Consider the following 15,168-nt stretch of genomic DNA (forward strand, 5'->3'; position numbering starts at 1 on the left):
GCATGTAGTTTTCCCGGCATTTTTGAAGAGCCGTCGTTTAGGACATAACCTCGGCATGTTTCAAGACCTTCCCTTCCTCCACTGCCCCGTTGGTTGCTGGTTGGTTGCTTGTACAGATTTGTAGGGAGTGAAAAAGTAGTACTAGCAGTATGCTTTCCAATAAAATGCTTCAAGGTGGAGTATTGGGTCGTTTAAAAAGAAGGCTCTGCTCTTTCTTTTGTTTGGGGCTTAATGTGCTTCGATGCCTCGAGAGGTGTATAAAGCGTTTTTTAAATCCAACAGCATTATAGTTTATCACGTTTATGCCTCGTGGGGAGGAACAGGTCTCGTTTTTAGGTCGAGCCTTGGCAGGGAGCAAGCGCTGCTTAGGAGATGACCTCTTGGAATTGGTCTGTACTTTTTGGAAAACTCGTGCATGTACTGCTCTGTTTCCAATGAGTACTCTTGCATGTACAGCATCCACCATGCGGGAGCGAGCAGCTGCGCCAACTGTTTCCAATTATAAATGTAAATTTGATACTTGTATAGCGCACTACTCACCCGCAAGGGTCTCAAGGCGCTTGTACGAATACCGCTGTGGAACCCATCCTGGCTTTCCCTGTGAGGCGTCCACTCCTGGGCACCCCCAAGGTGGAGACCAGGCATTCTTAGCGTTGTGGGGGCCGTTGTGGAGATTAAGTAAGCTATTGCCCAGAGTTGCAGAGTGGGACTCCATGATTGGAATAGGCACCGAGGCGAGAATTATCAGGTCCGTGGAATTTTTTGAGCCCAAGACACGCCGAGGCGGGGAATTGAACCCTGGTCCCGGGCTAGACCTCTGCATCAGGGTCTGCCGCTCTAATCATTGAGCCACACTTCTCCACTCCCGCTCCTGCGCTTGTTTACATTTGCCTGGTACTTGGTCGCGTTAATTGGAAACAGATGGCGGTCGCGTTCACTTTTGTGGCTGCTTGTGCCTTTACGCCGTTTCCTTGCTACTCATGGGTGCACAGCGCTGCCTCCAGAGCCAGTTTCGTTTTTTTTTTTGCCTGACGCGACTCGTGCCAAAGCCTTGCCTCTGGACTTCCCACTGTTTCACCGTCTCACACAAATTAAAGCGCCTAAGCTATGGTCATAGGACCTATAGGGCTGCAGCTTCGGCGGTCTCGGCTTACCACATGATGTCGAGCAGGTTCCTGAAAAACTGTAAATTTAAGGTACTTGAATGTACAGTACCAAAAGATGCCCGCAAACCAGAGCTGTGCTGTTAAAAAATGAGGCATAATTAAAGAATGCGGGGGCCACATCATGGGAGTGTCTCATAATAAATCCACATATCTTCATTTTACTAAAAAAAACAACTTGCTATTCCTGACCCAACCACTAGATGGCAATAGTGTGCTTAACTTGTGACTCCATAACAGATTCGGGTTGCATGAGTCACAGGAGGTGTAGCGACCATTATTAAAAGGAATAACTTTTCTCTTAATGGGCATCCGAACTAAACGATCACCTCTTCCTCAGTTCTGCCTGTTATGCTGGATGTTTTGGGTTTGCCAGGAACTTGGTGACAGACATGCAAATGAGCAGGATGGGTCAACGTCAGTACTCCTTTGAATGATAAAGCATTTCCGAGCCAGCAATAATGCAATGGCAAAGAAAGTGTTGAGACGTTGAACACCCTAAATGTGTCAATTGTCTAGACTTTAAAGAGCGCATCACAGAGCCAAGAGGGTGATGAACCAACACGAGGAATCAAGCTATGTGATAAACCATGGGCCTGAAGGAAGCCACCACCCTCCACCCCCCTCCCCCCCCCCCCCACACACACACACACACCCCTTAAGGTTAGCTTCTGGTGGGATCCTTCAAAGAAAGCACCAACCTGCAGTGGTGAGTTGAACAAGAATCACCTTTAAGGACGTGCTTCATATGCAGCAGGAGTTTACACGCAGCCCTGGGCTCTGGAGCCAGTCACAAGCACCTGCAGGGCAGGCGTTCATGAACCGGAAGCTCCATTCTTGCAGTGTCCATCAATGTGAGAATTAAAAGCTGATGCGTTGGGGATAATCATTGCCTGGAGCACAGGCGCACTTGGCACAGTAGGGTGAACACCTGAAGCTGTCCAGCTCTGACTGCCCAGGGCTGCACTGATGCACTGCACTCTGAAATCCATCCGTGTCCGCCCCCAGCACTCCAGAGCAGGGCCTGGATGCACCGCACCAGATGGAGACAGACCGCGAATGACGCAGCAAATCTATTCAAACCATTTGACAAAGCTGCCTGCGAGCTCCTCTTGGCTCTGTGGGTCACGCGCTACCCAAATACACCTTTGTGAGCCAGGCTGTCTTATTTCTAAAATGCAGATGGTTCAAATGTGTTCACTCTGCACGTCAAAAAATGCGCGCTATCCGGCTGTGCTCATTGCGCGCCGTCTCCCAAAGATTCTTCTCTGGAGAGAATACTCAATACGTATCCTGTGAGAGCAGCCTGTGCTCCCAGTTCTTTAAGAAAATGCATGCCTCGACGCGATTAATTCAGTGGGCAAAGTTACACAATCCAGGTTTATTCATTCATATTACTCTTTCAAAGAACGTTCACCTCCACGCGATTCAGATTGTCATTACACAATACAAGTTCATTCATCCATTCATTCATCATTTCACTCTTTCATGGAGCGCATGCCTGTAGGTGAGTCAGTTGGCAGAGTTACACAATACATAATTCATTCATTTCTCTCTTTCAAAGAATGTAGGGCTCTGGGGGTGATGCAGTTTGCAAAGTTAAGTAATACAGGTTTATTAATTCATTCATTTCACTATTCCATTCTATTATTATTATTATTATTATTATTATGAATTAATCTTTATTCAGATATAAAAATATCCATAAAAGAGCATGACAAAGAATAAAAAACATTGCATGTTTAGATCAATATACACATAATTAAAAACAATAAATACTTCGCGGCTTCTACAATTATGCAAAACAGCGTCACTAAATCGTCATGGGCGTGTGACTTCGGTAGGGCCACTAAGGAAGTGGGACTCTGGATATAACAGCATATTATGGTAAAGTGCAGGGATATGGCGAGTTGAGGCGGGATATTTTATCATAGCCCGGCCCAATGTAAACAACATAAGACTCCCTATTATTATTAGTCTGACTATTAAACAATGTTAAACGGATCCATGGATGGTGCAGTATTAAAAAGGAAGCAGAAAGTGTACATTAAGACCGCTACCGGGACATATTAAGAAGTAAGAAACGTTCATCATAAAATTAGCTAATAAAAACGAGAAACCTAGGCTATATTGAAGCAACATACACATCTGTACCCCATAAAATCGTGGGTGGCTACTCCTCACTTCCAGTGTTCCTTAGTTTTACAGCTAGTCTTAAAAAATTCACGGTGCTGAACAGCGTAAATGGGTCTGAGGAAAGTTTCAGGGACAAAAGTGCCACCTTAGCCTGGCTAAATTTAGTTCGTCTTAAAATAGTTTTTTAAAACATAGACCTTGGGTACGCATAAAAGGGACAAAGTAAAACAAAATGGAGAGTATCTTGCGGAGACCTCTGATCGCAGCCGCAAGGGCCCTTTGTGTCAATGTCTGCTGTGAACCCTGCAGGAACTGATAAAATGTGATGCTAAAGATTCAATCTAAATCTGGTCATTAAGAATCTGTCATGTTTGTTGTATATATTAGACAGATAAAATTCCATTCCCGGCATTGATTTTGTTAGCAGGTGGGCTCTCACTGAGACTTTCATCAGTTCTCTGTCCTCCCTTTCGCATGCTAAACGCCGTAGGAATTCAGTCTTTATAGTGCCCTTGTCTCTGGTAGTGAGTGTGGTGGGCTCATCAAAATAGTTGGCATAGCTCAACCTTTTCAGAGTATCCCTTACATATTTGAGCCAGGGTATCCGATGACCTTTATCCCGGGCGATGCAGTCCTCCAGTATTTGTCTGCATAGAGTTGCCTCCGGGTTAATCCATATTTTTATCCAGCATGTAATAGGTTTAAGGCTTGACCTTTCGCTGATATAGGTGAGGCCTAGCTCCTCGTGAACAGTGTGGGAAGGCGTACTTTGGGGTACTTGCAGGACCCTTCTGAGGAACTTATTTTCCTCAGTTTGAATCAGTGACGTATCTCTGAAGCCCCATACCTCACTCCCATACAGGGTCTTAGCGCAACATACCGAGCTGTACAAGTGCAAAATTTCATTTGGTGACCAGCGACCTAATCTTTTTGCAAAGTTCATGATTGAACCCACCAAACTGATTTGTTGGCTGCATTTGTCAAAGATCAGAGTTTTAAAATTAAGCTGCTTATCAAATAAAATCCCTACATAATTAAAAAAACTTTACTTTTTCTAGTTTGTGAGCCCCAATTGTAAAGATAAAGTTCTTTGTTGGTCTTTTCCCTGTTTCCATAACGTATGCTTTGGTGAGATTGGGTGATAAATCTAAATCCGCCATAAAACTAACGAAACCCTCAATGAGAGACTGTAGGCCCCTTGCTGTACGGGACAAGAGGACCGCGTCGTCCGCATATAGGAGGACTGGTATACTTCTCCTCCTAATGCGTGGACAGTCTACCCCCAAGTCTCCGAGCGCCTTGTCTAAACCATTTATGTATAGCGTGAATAGAAAAGGCGCCAGGATGCATCCTTGCGTCACCCCCATGGAGCACGGAAAATGATCAGTTAGATTCCCCTCTTCGCTAAATCTAACCTGTGCTGTTGTGTTCTGGTGTAGCATTCTTAAGATGTTTATCAGACCTGAGTCAACACCCAGGAGCCCTAAGGTGTCCCACAATTTCCTTCAATTGACCCGGTCGAATGCTGCTGTCAGGTCCATGAAGGCCAAGTACACCGTCCCCTCACTTGCCATGGTGTACTTGGCCACCAGATGGTAGAGATTAAGGCACTGATCCGTTGTGGAGCGGCCATTTCGGAACCCGTACTGGGTATCTGTAATAATTTCGTTTTCATCAGCCCAGTCCATCAGACGGTTAAGGATGGCCCTCCCTAGGACTTTCACTGTCGCGTCTATTAATGATATCGGGCGGTAACATTGCGGGTCACTCCTATTTCCCTTTTTAAACAATGGCACAATGATAGCCGTGGACCATGACCTGGGCATTCCTGCTTCCACTGCTGTGTTGAGGACTCTTGTGAGTATGGGGGCCCATAGGTCTACCTGGCTTTTAAATAGGTCTGGTGAAATCCCATCGGGGCCTGGGGCCTTGTTTCTTGTCAGCCCGTCTATTCCTGCCTTGATCTCGCCCACCGAGAAGCACGTCCACGTGCTGAGTAGAATTCCTGCATCTGGGGTTGGTGGGTCAACCGAGCCACCGTGATTGTACAGGCTTTTAAAGTGAGACACCCAGGATTCAGGCAGGATATGACAAACCACCTTCGGATTATTCGGTGCCTGAAAACAAGGGTCATTAATTACCCTCCAAAAGCTATTTGTGTCCCTACGCTCTGCAGCCTCTCTCAATGTCTCCCATGCCTGATTCTGTAAGGTGGTTTTTCACTATTTTGTAGCCATTTTATATTGAGCCCTACAGTCAGCAACCTTACTCCTATCCTTAGGGACCATTTTGAGTGCTTGCTTCAAATCCCTCTGTGCCCTCCAGCAATCATGGTCAAACCATCTGGGGTATAGGGGAGCCTGCCTCTTCTTTTTGCCCCTCAATAGTCTATCAATATGTTGCGCAGTACCCTCATATGCGCTAATCAGTTCTCTCCCCTCCACTGTTGGATCTAAACACTTCCAGGTCTGGCTTTCAGAGTTAGCGAGAAGCGTTCTATAAAACGCTTCCCCGTCTATGTTAATCCATCTTATTCTCCTGCCCTGATCTGTAGCTTTGAGTACGCCACTGGTGATCCTATTGCCAGGCTGTGTAGATAGGTTGGTGTCCCTCAAGGACAATACCAGTGGGTTATGGTCACTGAAAGCACTGACATCTATGCTAAAATTTGTGACCCTACATTTAAGCATGTTTGTGACAAAAATAAAGTCAATGATCGTGTCTCTTCCCCTACCCTTAAAAGATGGGTTGATTGTATTATGCTTCCCGCTTCGGATCAGGTCCATCGTATGTGTTAGGTCATATGTGCCCAGAATCTTACTTAGTTCCCTACCCTCTCTGGAATGCTCTAGGTGCCAATCCTTGGTAGATGGACATGAAGCCCATTTTCCCCTGCCCCATTTCAAGTAAGCGCACTGATGGCAATTAAAATCACCCATTAATATCAGCTGGGAACTTGTTTCCCCTGCATCTTGTATGCTAGCCAATCTATCATCTAGCTCGCACAACCTTTGCATGAATTGACCCGCATTATAAAAATTTATAAAAATGAGTTTTAGGCCCTTCTTACGATACCTAATTCCCTGGATGCAGTCCAAGCCCCATCCCAAATCCTCCCAGGTCCCTTGAATTGTCAGGGCCACATAGGTTATTAGGCCGCCCTTAGCGCGGCCCATGGTTGTCTTGCTAGCCGGGGCAAAAAACATTCTGTAACCCTCTAGATGTGGGGCACTAATGTTAGTTTCCCAGGTTTTCTGGAGACAGATAATATGGTGTTGTCTGATGAAATCTAGCCATTCCTTGTTTTGTATTTTGGCTGAGATCCCTGCAATATTCCAAGAGACCTCCCTAATTTCATTAGTTGCTGGGTCATCCGCACTTCTCTCTGTGCTGTCCTTCCCTGGTGATGATGACGTCTGTAACCTGCTTACAGCTATTTCCATACCTTCCCCCCACTTCTCCCGCTGGGCTACCGTGTGGGTTGCGTTACTAAAATCTATTACTCCTGGCGTGCCATTGTCGTCAGTCTTGGAGCAGCTCTCATGTGTTGTAGCGTTCTCCAATCTCCCTCCCATGCCCAGTCAGTCCAGTTAATCCAATATGGATGCGCTGGAGAGCGGAACGAATCTGTTGGTTGCTGGTCCGGGCCTATCCTCCCAGCCTTGGGTGTTCGCCAGCCGCCTGTGGTCATCAGAGCCTACCTCTTTCGCTTTGTCCCTATAGAAAAAGATCAAGGGCAGCATTTTTATACAAGTCGCGCTTTCTAGGCCCCAGTAATGGGAGGCAAGCAAATCTCTTACCAGCTCTGGGTGCCTGAGGTTAACGATTACGCAATCTCCTGCAAACTTCTTCTTGCTGTCTCCAATCCATGCCACCCTCCTTGCCATGAGAATGTGTCTATGATGGAATGTACTCACACTCGTGTTATTATGCATCCAGTGTGTGGCCTTATTAATCAGAGATCTTGTTGTTTCTTCTCTGTCCTGACTGAGTGCTGGGACCCCTACTAAAACTACCGTATAGGGACAAGATGCTGGTGGTAAATCCAGCATCTGCAGGCCCTGGGTGCTACGTACGTGATCAGCAGAATTTCTGATAGGAGCATTAGCGAGCTCCCTTCTTCCTTCAATATGTGCCATGAGAACAGCGGGGGCGGAAGTAGTGCTTGGACCCTTACTACTTGGCCTCCTGATGGTGCCCCTTGGTCCCTCTTTAACTGTCACTTTCGTGTCTGTGGGGTTAGTGCCCCTAGAGTTTCCTTCCTCTGTCCCCTTATTGGCACATGCTGATTCTGGGCATTGTGCGGGCCCTGTCCCCTCCTCCACCACCCGTGGTATGGTCACGGATAACTGCCCCCTATCCTGTTCTAATAACCTGCTTATTTTCCCTTCAAGTCTGTTAATTTCTTCCATTACCGGCCCCAAATATTTGGTTAGGAGCAGTTCCAGCTTTACCTCTAGCGCCTTGACGATTCCCTTGGACCAATCCGCCCCACTAAAGCTTAGGCAGTTTTGGCATGCTGTGCTCTCGACTCCCTCCCCTACTACTTTATTAGTTTTATCAGCCCCTCTCCGTTTGGGTTTAGTTGCGGGTCTTGTTGTCTGCAACCCACTTTTAACTGAATTCCCAATGACCCTATTAACTTCTAGTGGTACGGCTGTGGGGGGGGGGGGTGATTGAAACGAGTAGGGACTTTTTAGAGCGTGTGACCACTTCCCTACCCATCCCCCGTGAGGGGTCTGATTCGCTCTCTTCTATTGTAGGGGCGATCCCATCACCCAATCCACCCATCTCCACAATTCCGGGCATAATAACCGCATGCCCTTCCTCTCTGCTTAAAAATTGCTGGTCAGGATTTTGGTCGGTGCCGACCAACCCGTTTGCATTAGCTAACTCAGTGACCCCATGTGCTAGAGTGTTAACATGAACTTGTGCTTTGGTGAAGCGGGAGAGTATAGTATGCGCTGGGTTGCCCTGGTCAGATGGGGTTTCTGCTCGAGGCGTGGAGCACTTTGCTATTTTGCCCATCGATGATCGTTTCTGCGCTATAAGGGTGTCTAATGACAGTCTCTTCTCAATCCGCTGTATCTCGTGTATTAACAGGGACTCCGCTCTTGTGATAAAAGCATCCAGAGTACCCTTTGCTCCACCCCCCACCTTGGTCGGGGTGTTTTTAGACTTAGCCATATTCGGTGAACGGTACTGAGAGCAGCACAACCGTGTGCAGCCCCGCTTTTGCCCCACCTGTGTTGTAGAAGCTTAGTAATTATAATTACAAGCAGTATGGTGCCGAATATAATAAGGGTCGCACCGGTTGGGCAAAGAACAATGCCTTTTAGAAGCTTCAGGTCAGTCTACGATCATCCAAGACTCAATCCGATACAGCTTGGGCTCTTTCTTTCCTAAAGCGTAGCCCCCTTTCGGTGATTCCGGTGAGCTGCCTAAGAGGGGTGGCCCAGCCCGGCCTCCTTTGGCCCCTGACGGCCACAGACGGCCCGCCCTTTGCCCGGGCTTAGCCCGGTGCAGCATGCGCGTGTACCCGCGACGCGGGGGCTCTCCTCCAATTTAACCTCTTCAGTGCCCATGACGAGATAGTCTCGTCATGGAGCACGGTTGCGCTGTGCCCAGGACGAGACTATCTCGTCATGAACCCCGCCTGCTAATGCAACGCCCGGCACAGGGCGGGGAAAGGGCGGGGCACTGAAGGGGTTAAGCGCCTCCTGGCGCAAAATGGGCGGTGACGGCTTCCTGCCGCAAAGGCTCCCGGGACTTGTGGTCCCCCCCCTCGCTGCGGCCGCGCTGCGGTAGTGAGGAGCTGCGGCGGCGGAGGGAGACCAACAGCGATACCAGGACCGGGAAAACAGCAGGAGAGTGTCCGCAAATGCCCTCAAGAGTCAGTAGAGCACCCCATTCCATTCATTCATCTGTCGCTCTTGTACATAGGTTCCGTAGATTGACTTTTTATCAGGTCAGTGTTTGATTTGATAGCCAGAACGGGAAAGCTGGCAAAAAATGTACTGCGTGACTAAACACTTAGAAAGTCCTAAAGGTGAGACCTACTGGCTATGCCAATGCTTGTTCGAATTATTATGGGTGTTTGGATAGATTGGTTAACTATTCTCGCTTGGAGCCGTCCCTAGGGGGGTTACAGCCACGCCCCACATAGAGGTGGGCGAGCCACTGAAGGCTCGAGCCAGAAGCTGTGGCTCGGACCTCGTCCCCTTGGAGCCTCGAGTCTAAAACAAACCGAGCCTCCGTCTACCTTTTGCGCCCCTTTCGTGCCCCTTTCGTGCACTATGACCTCTTTCACCTGTGAGTAGCAGAGGAAGCAGACGAAGTAACCGGGTCCTTCCGGGCCTCAGGCCCAGTAAGTAAAAACCGACATTGAAACGGGTCCCATCGGTCCCTATTTCATGTAATTAACTTTACTGGCAAAAAACACTGGCAGATTTCTGAACAATAGTGTAAAAACGTCAAGGGAATGCATGTCAGCGATTTAGATCCAGTTTATAGTTCACATATTTTAGTTGATCTTGTACAAAATACCGGTCGAGGGGCACTATTAGATATAATTACAATTCAAACAATACACTTCTGAGATCACAAAATGTCAGTCTCCGTGTTTGAGCCACGCCTCCTTCAGACCCCCCTCCTTCAGACCTCTTCCCCCAGTGTTGCATTCCACCTGAGCCCTGAGAGGAGGGACTGGCCGGCGCGAGGGGCTGCTTTCTGCACTCACATAATAAACATCAAACCTCTTGGCGCTGCCCTGACCTCTGATGCGATGATGTGAGAGTGGCCAGGGGAGGAGAGCAGGGTCGGACTGGCCAATAGGGTCATCAGGCAGTGCCCGATTGCCAGGTCTAACAGGTCAGTGCGTTGGGTGTTTTTTTTTTGGGGGGGGAGGGGGCTGACTGGGCCGGTTTTATGTTCTGCTGGGCCGGTTTCCACTGTTGATTTCTCTAATATTCCCACGATATTTGCTCCAGCAACCACAAATCAATGCAGCCTTCCATGCGTCGTAAAAACAAGTATACGACGTGTCTTTAAAAGGTCATAACTGCCCCGATTCGCAAACATAGGCCCATTTCAGCCATCCGATCAGCTAACGGGGGCACCTTTATTTTGGTGCCCGGGCTTGATTTCTGTCCCAGTCGGGCCTACAAGGTGGGGAGGAAGGAAGGAAAGATGACCCCCCCCACCCACCCACACACTTCTGGACTGGGAGGGTGGGGGAAGGGAAAAGAAAAGGAAACTGGACTTTGGCACCATCTGCACCACCGAATGAACTTTGGCCAAAAAACGAATGCGATGTGGGATGCTAGGCATCCTTCACAAGTTTTCCTTTTTCGGAATCTCATTTTTTCTTAAAAATATTACTCGTTCAAATGTCTTAGTTAATTGTATCATTGCTAAAGTAATCCATACCTTCATGTTCACTCCTGGTTCTATCCTCCATTGCCACTCCTGCTCTCAGTGCCCATGCGTATTCTATCCCCTCTATTCTCCTATAGCACTTTGAAGTGGCCTTAGGCACTATAGAAGCAACAACCACGTGTGTCTTTGTGTGTATAGATAGACAGATAGATAGATAGACAGATAGATAGACAGATAGATAGACAGATAGATAGACAGATAGATAGAACAGTGCCCCTTCCTCCCTCGTCGCTGTACCTTCTATCCCTTCTTTTCTCTGTACCTCTGGCGGCCTTCTTTCCGCCCCCCTTATCTGTCTGCTCAGCGCTGCGAGACAGAATAAGAGCAGCGAAGGTGCTATGCAAACAAGCAGGGCTTCAAATAGCGTCTGCGACCCCTATGCGAGACAGTCCGGATAGAATATTATGATTAGATGATTGGATCGGGACAGAAGCTCGTTCCTTTTGGAAGACAGTAGTATTACTCTGACCTTGGGCACGAGTGAAATACACGTGGTGCCTCGAGAACGCACCGTGAAACTTCCAGCGAGCTGGTCGGACTGTCCAGCCCCCCAACATTCCCTTCTGTAGTTGGGTATCGTTGGTGTATGACCAGAGACCCCTTGGCTCCATTACTTGTCCCTAGCGTCACATAAAGGAAAGGCTGGGTGTGCGGAGATTCGGGCCACGCACCTTCAGACAGGCACAGCAGCAGGCGCCCAGCAGGCCCAGTTATTTCTCTGATTCAAACCGGTGACCTTGCGCACCCGGTTATTGAGCACAGGAGGCTGATAGCCGGGGTGAGAGAGGAGTGGCAGGCGGAAGAAGAAACAAAGCGAGAGGGACAAAAAGAAAGAATAAGAGAGAGCGGGACACGGGAGCACGATCGAAAGTAAGCTTGCGAGAGACAGAAAGGGGGGAGAAAAACATGAGCACATAGGAATACTGGAGATGGAGAAGAGTGAGTAAAGAGAGGGAGAAACATAGGAAGAGAAAGATGGCAAGAGAAGAAAAGAGCAAGAAAGATAAGGCAGATAGGACATACGGTGGAACCAGAGCACGCTGAGAAATGTATCTGATGATTTTTGCCGCCTCGGCTCGTGCTTTGGCTCTTAGAGCCAAGCCAGTCTCCAGGCTCGGCTCCTCAAATGTTTTCTCAGGCTCGCTCTCCTCTCCCCGTGTCTCCGGTGCAGCGAGATGTGCTCGGAATGTGCAGTATTTGTGAAGGGACGCTCAGATTTTGGGAGGATGGTAGGAATGCAGCCCTGTGGTGGGGGGTGGGGTCGCCGCAGGTAGAGGGAGGGGTCGTTGATGTAATTAAGCCCTCTCAGCAGGTGACTGTAACTTGAACCCACGGACACCTCTGTGGGCCGCCAGTGAAACCTTAACTCAGACGCTCCCAGCTGCAGAGGAAGATGGAGGAACGCCGGCTCCGGCTGCAGGAGGAAGCGAGCAGGTAATACGCATGGATTATACTTTAACCACGGGGATGTGTGACGCTTTAGGGCTACCGTACCGGCGCGTCATTACTGCGTGACGCAGTGCCACAGGAAGGGGGTGGAATGCTTCCCAAGAGATGGCTGGCAAGTTTACGATAAGAAATGATGCTAGAGGTTCGCCGGACGTACGCCGCTTCCGGTTTTCACTAAATGTTATATGATGTTGGCCTGATGAGAGGGAGATAAACTTCAGAAGCAGGACGACTTTGGCGCAGTACAAACGTTTCCTGACCACAGAGGCCCCTGCTTGAGAGCTAACGTATAGTGCCTTTGTGCTAATGTTGTGGTTTAAATAGTTCAAAAACCACTTTATTCGATTAATTAAAATCATAAAAGTGGTTGTTTGGGGATGGGTGGGAGGTCAAGAGCTGGTTTAAATAAAAGGGAGCTATATGTATAGCATATGTCTTCTGGCGCGAGCATGGCGATGGACAGCTCTTCTGTGGACTTTTACTCTCTTCTCATCTTCCACAACAGTGATCCGCGAGCCTGATAGCTCAATTATTATTGTATTTTTATATAGCACGAACTCGACCTGAAGGTATCATGGCGCTTTACATGAGCACCGGGTGCATTACAGACGGACACATTAATTTCAGACGGACACATTAATTTCAGACGGACACATTAATTTTAGGCAGGGGGGAATTAAGCGATTTGCCCAGAACCAGAGGATGTTGAGCGTCCCTGCCGAGACTCGAGCCTGGTTCCTCAGCTTCAAAGTCGGCCACTCTAGCCGTTAAGTCACATCCTCCCCCCTTAACCCCCCCGATGAAGCTGCTGTTGGCACCCCACCAGTAGCCCTTCAATTAAGTAGAACGCCTTTGCAGTTTCTGATTAACCGGATAGAAAAACCTCAGAAGCCCCCGCAGCGCCGGCCCTCTCTTTGCTTACCGTTATCATATATGCGGCATAAAGCCGCAGTATAGACTCCAAGACCTCCTTTTATTCCACAAGGATACTGGTACGGAATCCCAGCACGCACGGCTGCCTGCAAACAGTTGGCATGTCTGGGAATTCATCGGGTTTAGCCCCACGTTTTCAGGGGGAAGGGTCGCAGTCACCCACGCGTCTACTTAAAACACCAGACAATCGTTGGCGCTGTGCTTTGGTTTATTCCCGCGCTAGGGATTCATGGGAATCACGCACCCAAACATGTATTAAAGAGCGCTCCAAGCTGATGGGTAAGGCTCCCGCTGAGCGCGAAGCAAAGGGACGTGGGGGGTGTGAAGGGAGGGGCGAGACCAGGGGGGGGGGGGGGGGGGCATTGCTACAAGTGCAGGGCTGCAGCAGAGGATTTAGAGGGCATGAGTAATTCTTGTGTGTGTGTGTTCTTTAGTTTGCCATCGAGGTGGCAATGGCTTGATTCAATCAACTCTGATTTCAAGGGGTGGGGGGGGGGGGAGATCCTCGAGAAACTTGGCACAGGAGCAGAAACGTAGGCTTGGCACAGGAGCAGAAACGTAGGCTTGGCACAGGAGCAGAAACGTAGGCTTGTCGCTTCTGGGCATCGATAGACGCAGCCAGGCAAGTACAGTCAGATGGCGGCGTCACTGACAGAAACACATACATGAATGAACGACACGTTTTGAGTGGCCGGTTACTGTTGTTGAGGGGTGACAGAATGACCTTGAAGCAAAGGGGCGCTCCATAACGGGCCCAGACAGCATCGATCAATGACATGGAACTCGCTGGTAAAGCCCAGTTCATAAGTTCCTCGGTATGACAGCTACCGAGAGGTCAAGCAGTGGCAGCACCAAGTTCTATCTTGGCCAGACCCACTTGAACAGAAGCTGTGACCCCGTCTTTGCAGGCAGGCCGCTCACCGCTTGTTGAACATATTCAAAGGCGTTCTGTAAACCAGAGCCCGGAGATCTGCACAAAACGTCGTTTGCTTGAGGGCCTTTGACTTGTCCATTCTGGTTTTATAGGTCGCCATCATGTAATTGTTGGGTCATTCATTCATTCATTCATTCATTCATAAAGCTTTATTTGGTACATATCAAGAATGACCATAAAAGCACAAAATAACATGCATACATAAGCAAGCAAAAGTGCAGGGATAATTAATTCAGTTGACACACTAGATTTTAAAACATCATACTTTTCCTAACATGAATTGATTTGTATAAAAAGGTAGCAGTAAAAAAGCAAACATCCGAATTATGCATATTTCATTCTTAAACTTTATTTCGACCACAAAGGCCATAAAAGCAACAATACATAACAACAATTTTTTGTCCAAGCAGAACACATTTCAGCCACCAAAGCAAAATACAGGAACCAATTAAATTGAAATATCCAAGTGATTAACAATTGGTGGCAAATTTCCTACGCTGCAACCATACAGCATTTAAGAAACGTGAGACAGCAAAGACAATTGGGGGATGGGTGTCGTATTTTAAAACTCGCAGGGCGTTAGCACAATCTCTAAAACCAAGATTCTTACAAATTAATTTTACCCAGCGATTTCTATGTGCACGATATGTTGGGCAAAAGAAAAACACATGGTTTTCGTCCTCCTGTTTATAACCACATGCAGGGCATAAAATACTTTTGTTGATGTCCCATCTAGAAGTAAAAGACCTGAGTGGTAGGGTACCTATTCTAAATTGGACGTATAACTTCCTAGCAACAGGGGGAAAAATCACATCCAAAAATGACTCCCTTTCATAATTTGGTTTAACCAAAAGAAACTGCTCAGTCAGCCTACCTAGATTTGGGTTCATATGTAAGCGGAGTAGATTAAAATGCCTGATTTCCTCAGCAAGATTGGTTTTAGAAACAACTGGGCAAGAGATTCCTGGAGTATCCCAGAGTTCCTGGCGACCAATCTTGCGGCAAAAATCCCTAACATAGATTAACCAAGGGATATTCATATGTTTTATTACGGGCCAAAGCTCCAGAAAGTCATCTCTATAAATTTCCAGGTCCGGGTTGGACCAAAGTCTCTTC

At 48.0% G+C, this 15,168-nt stretch overlaps 1 protein-coding gene across 1 annotated transcript in view; it reads left to right on the forward strand.

The window, feature by feature from the left end:
* The window catches only part of VPS9D1 (VPS9 domain containing 1), a 436,405-nt gene that overhangs the window by 81,278 nt on the left and 339,959 nt on the right, over nucleotides 1–15,168 (forward strand). The window contains exon 7 of the mRNA XM_085640133.1: nucleotides 12,118–12,170. Within this exon, the coding sequence (XP_085496259.1) occupies nucleotides 12,118–12,170 (53 nt within the window). The remainder of the gene's footprint in view (nucleotides 1–12,117; nucleotides 12,171–15,168) is intronic.

The sequence above is a fragment of the Triturus cristatus genome, chromosome 12 (genome assembly GCF_964204655.1).
Source record: "Triturus cristatus chromosome 12, aTriCri1.1, whole genome shotgun sequence".
NCBI lineage: Eukaryota > Metazoa > Chordata > Amphibia > Caudata > Salamandridae > Triturus > Triturus cristatus.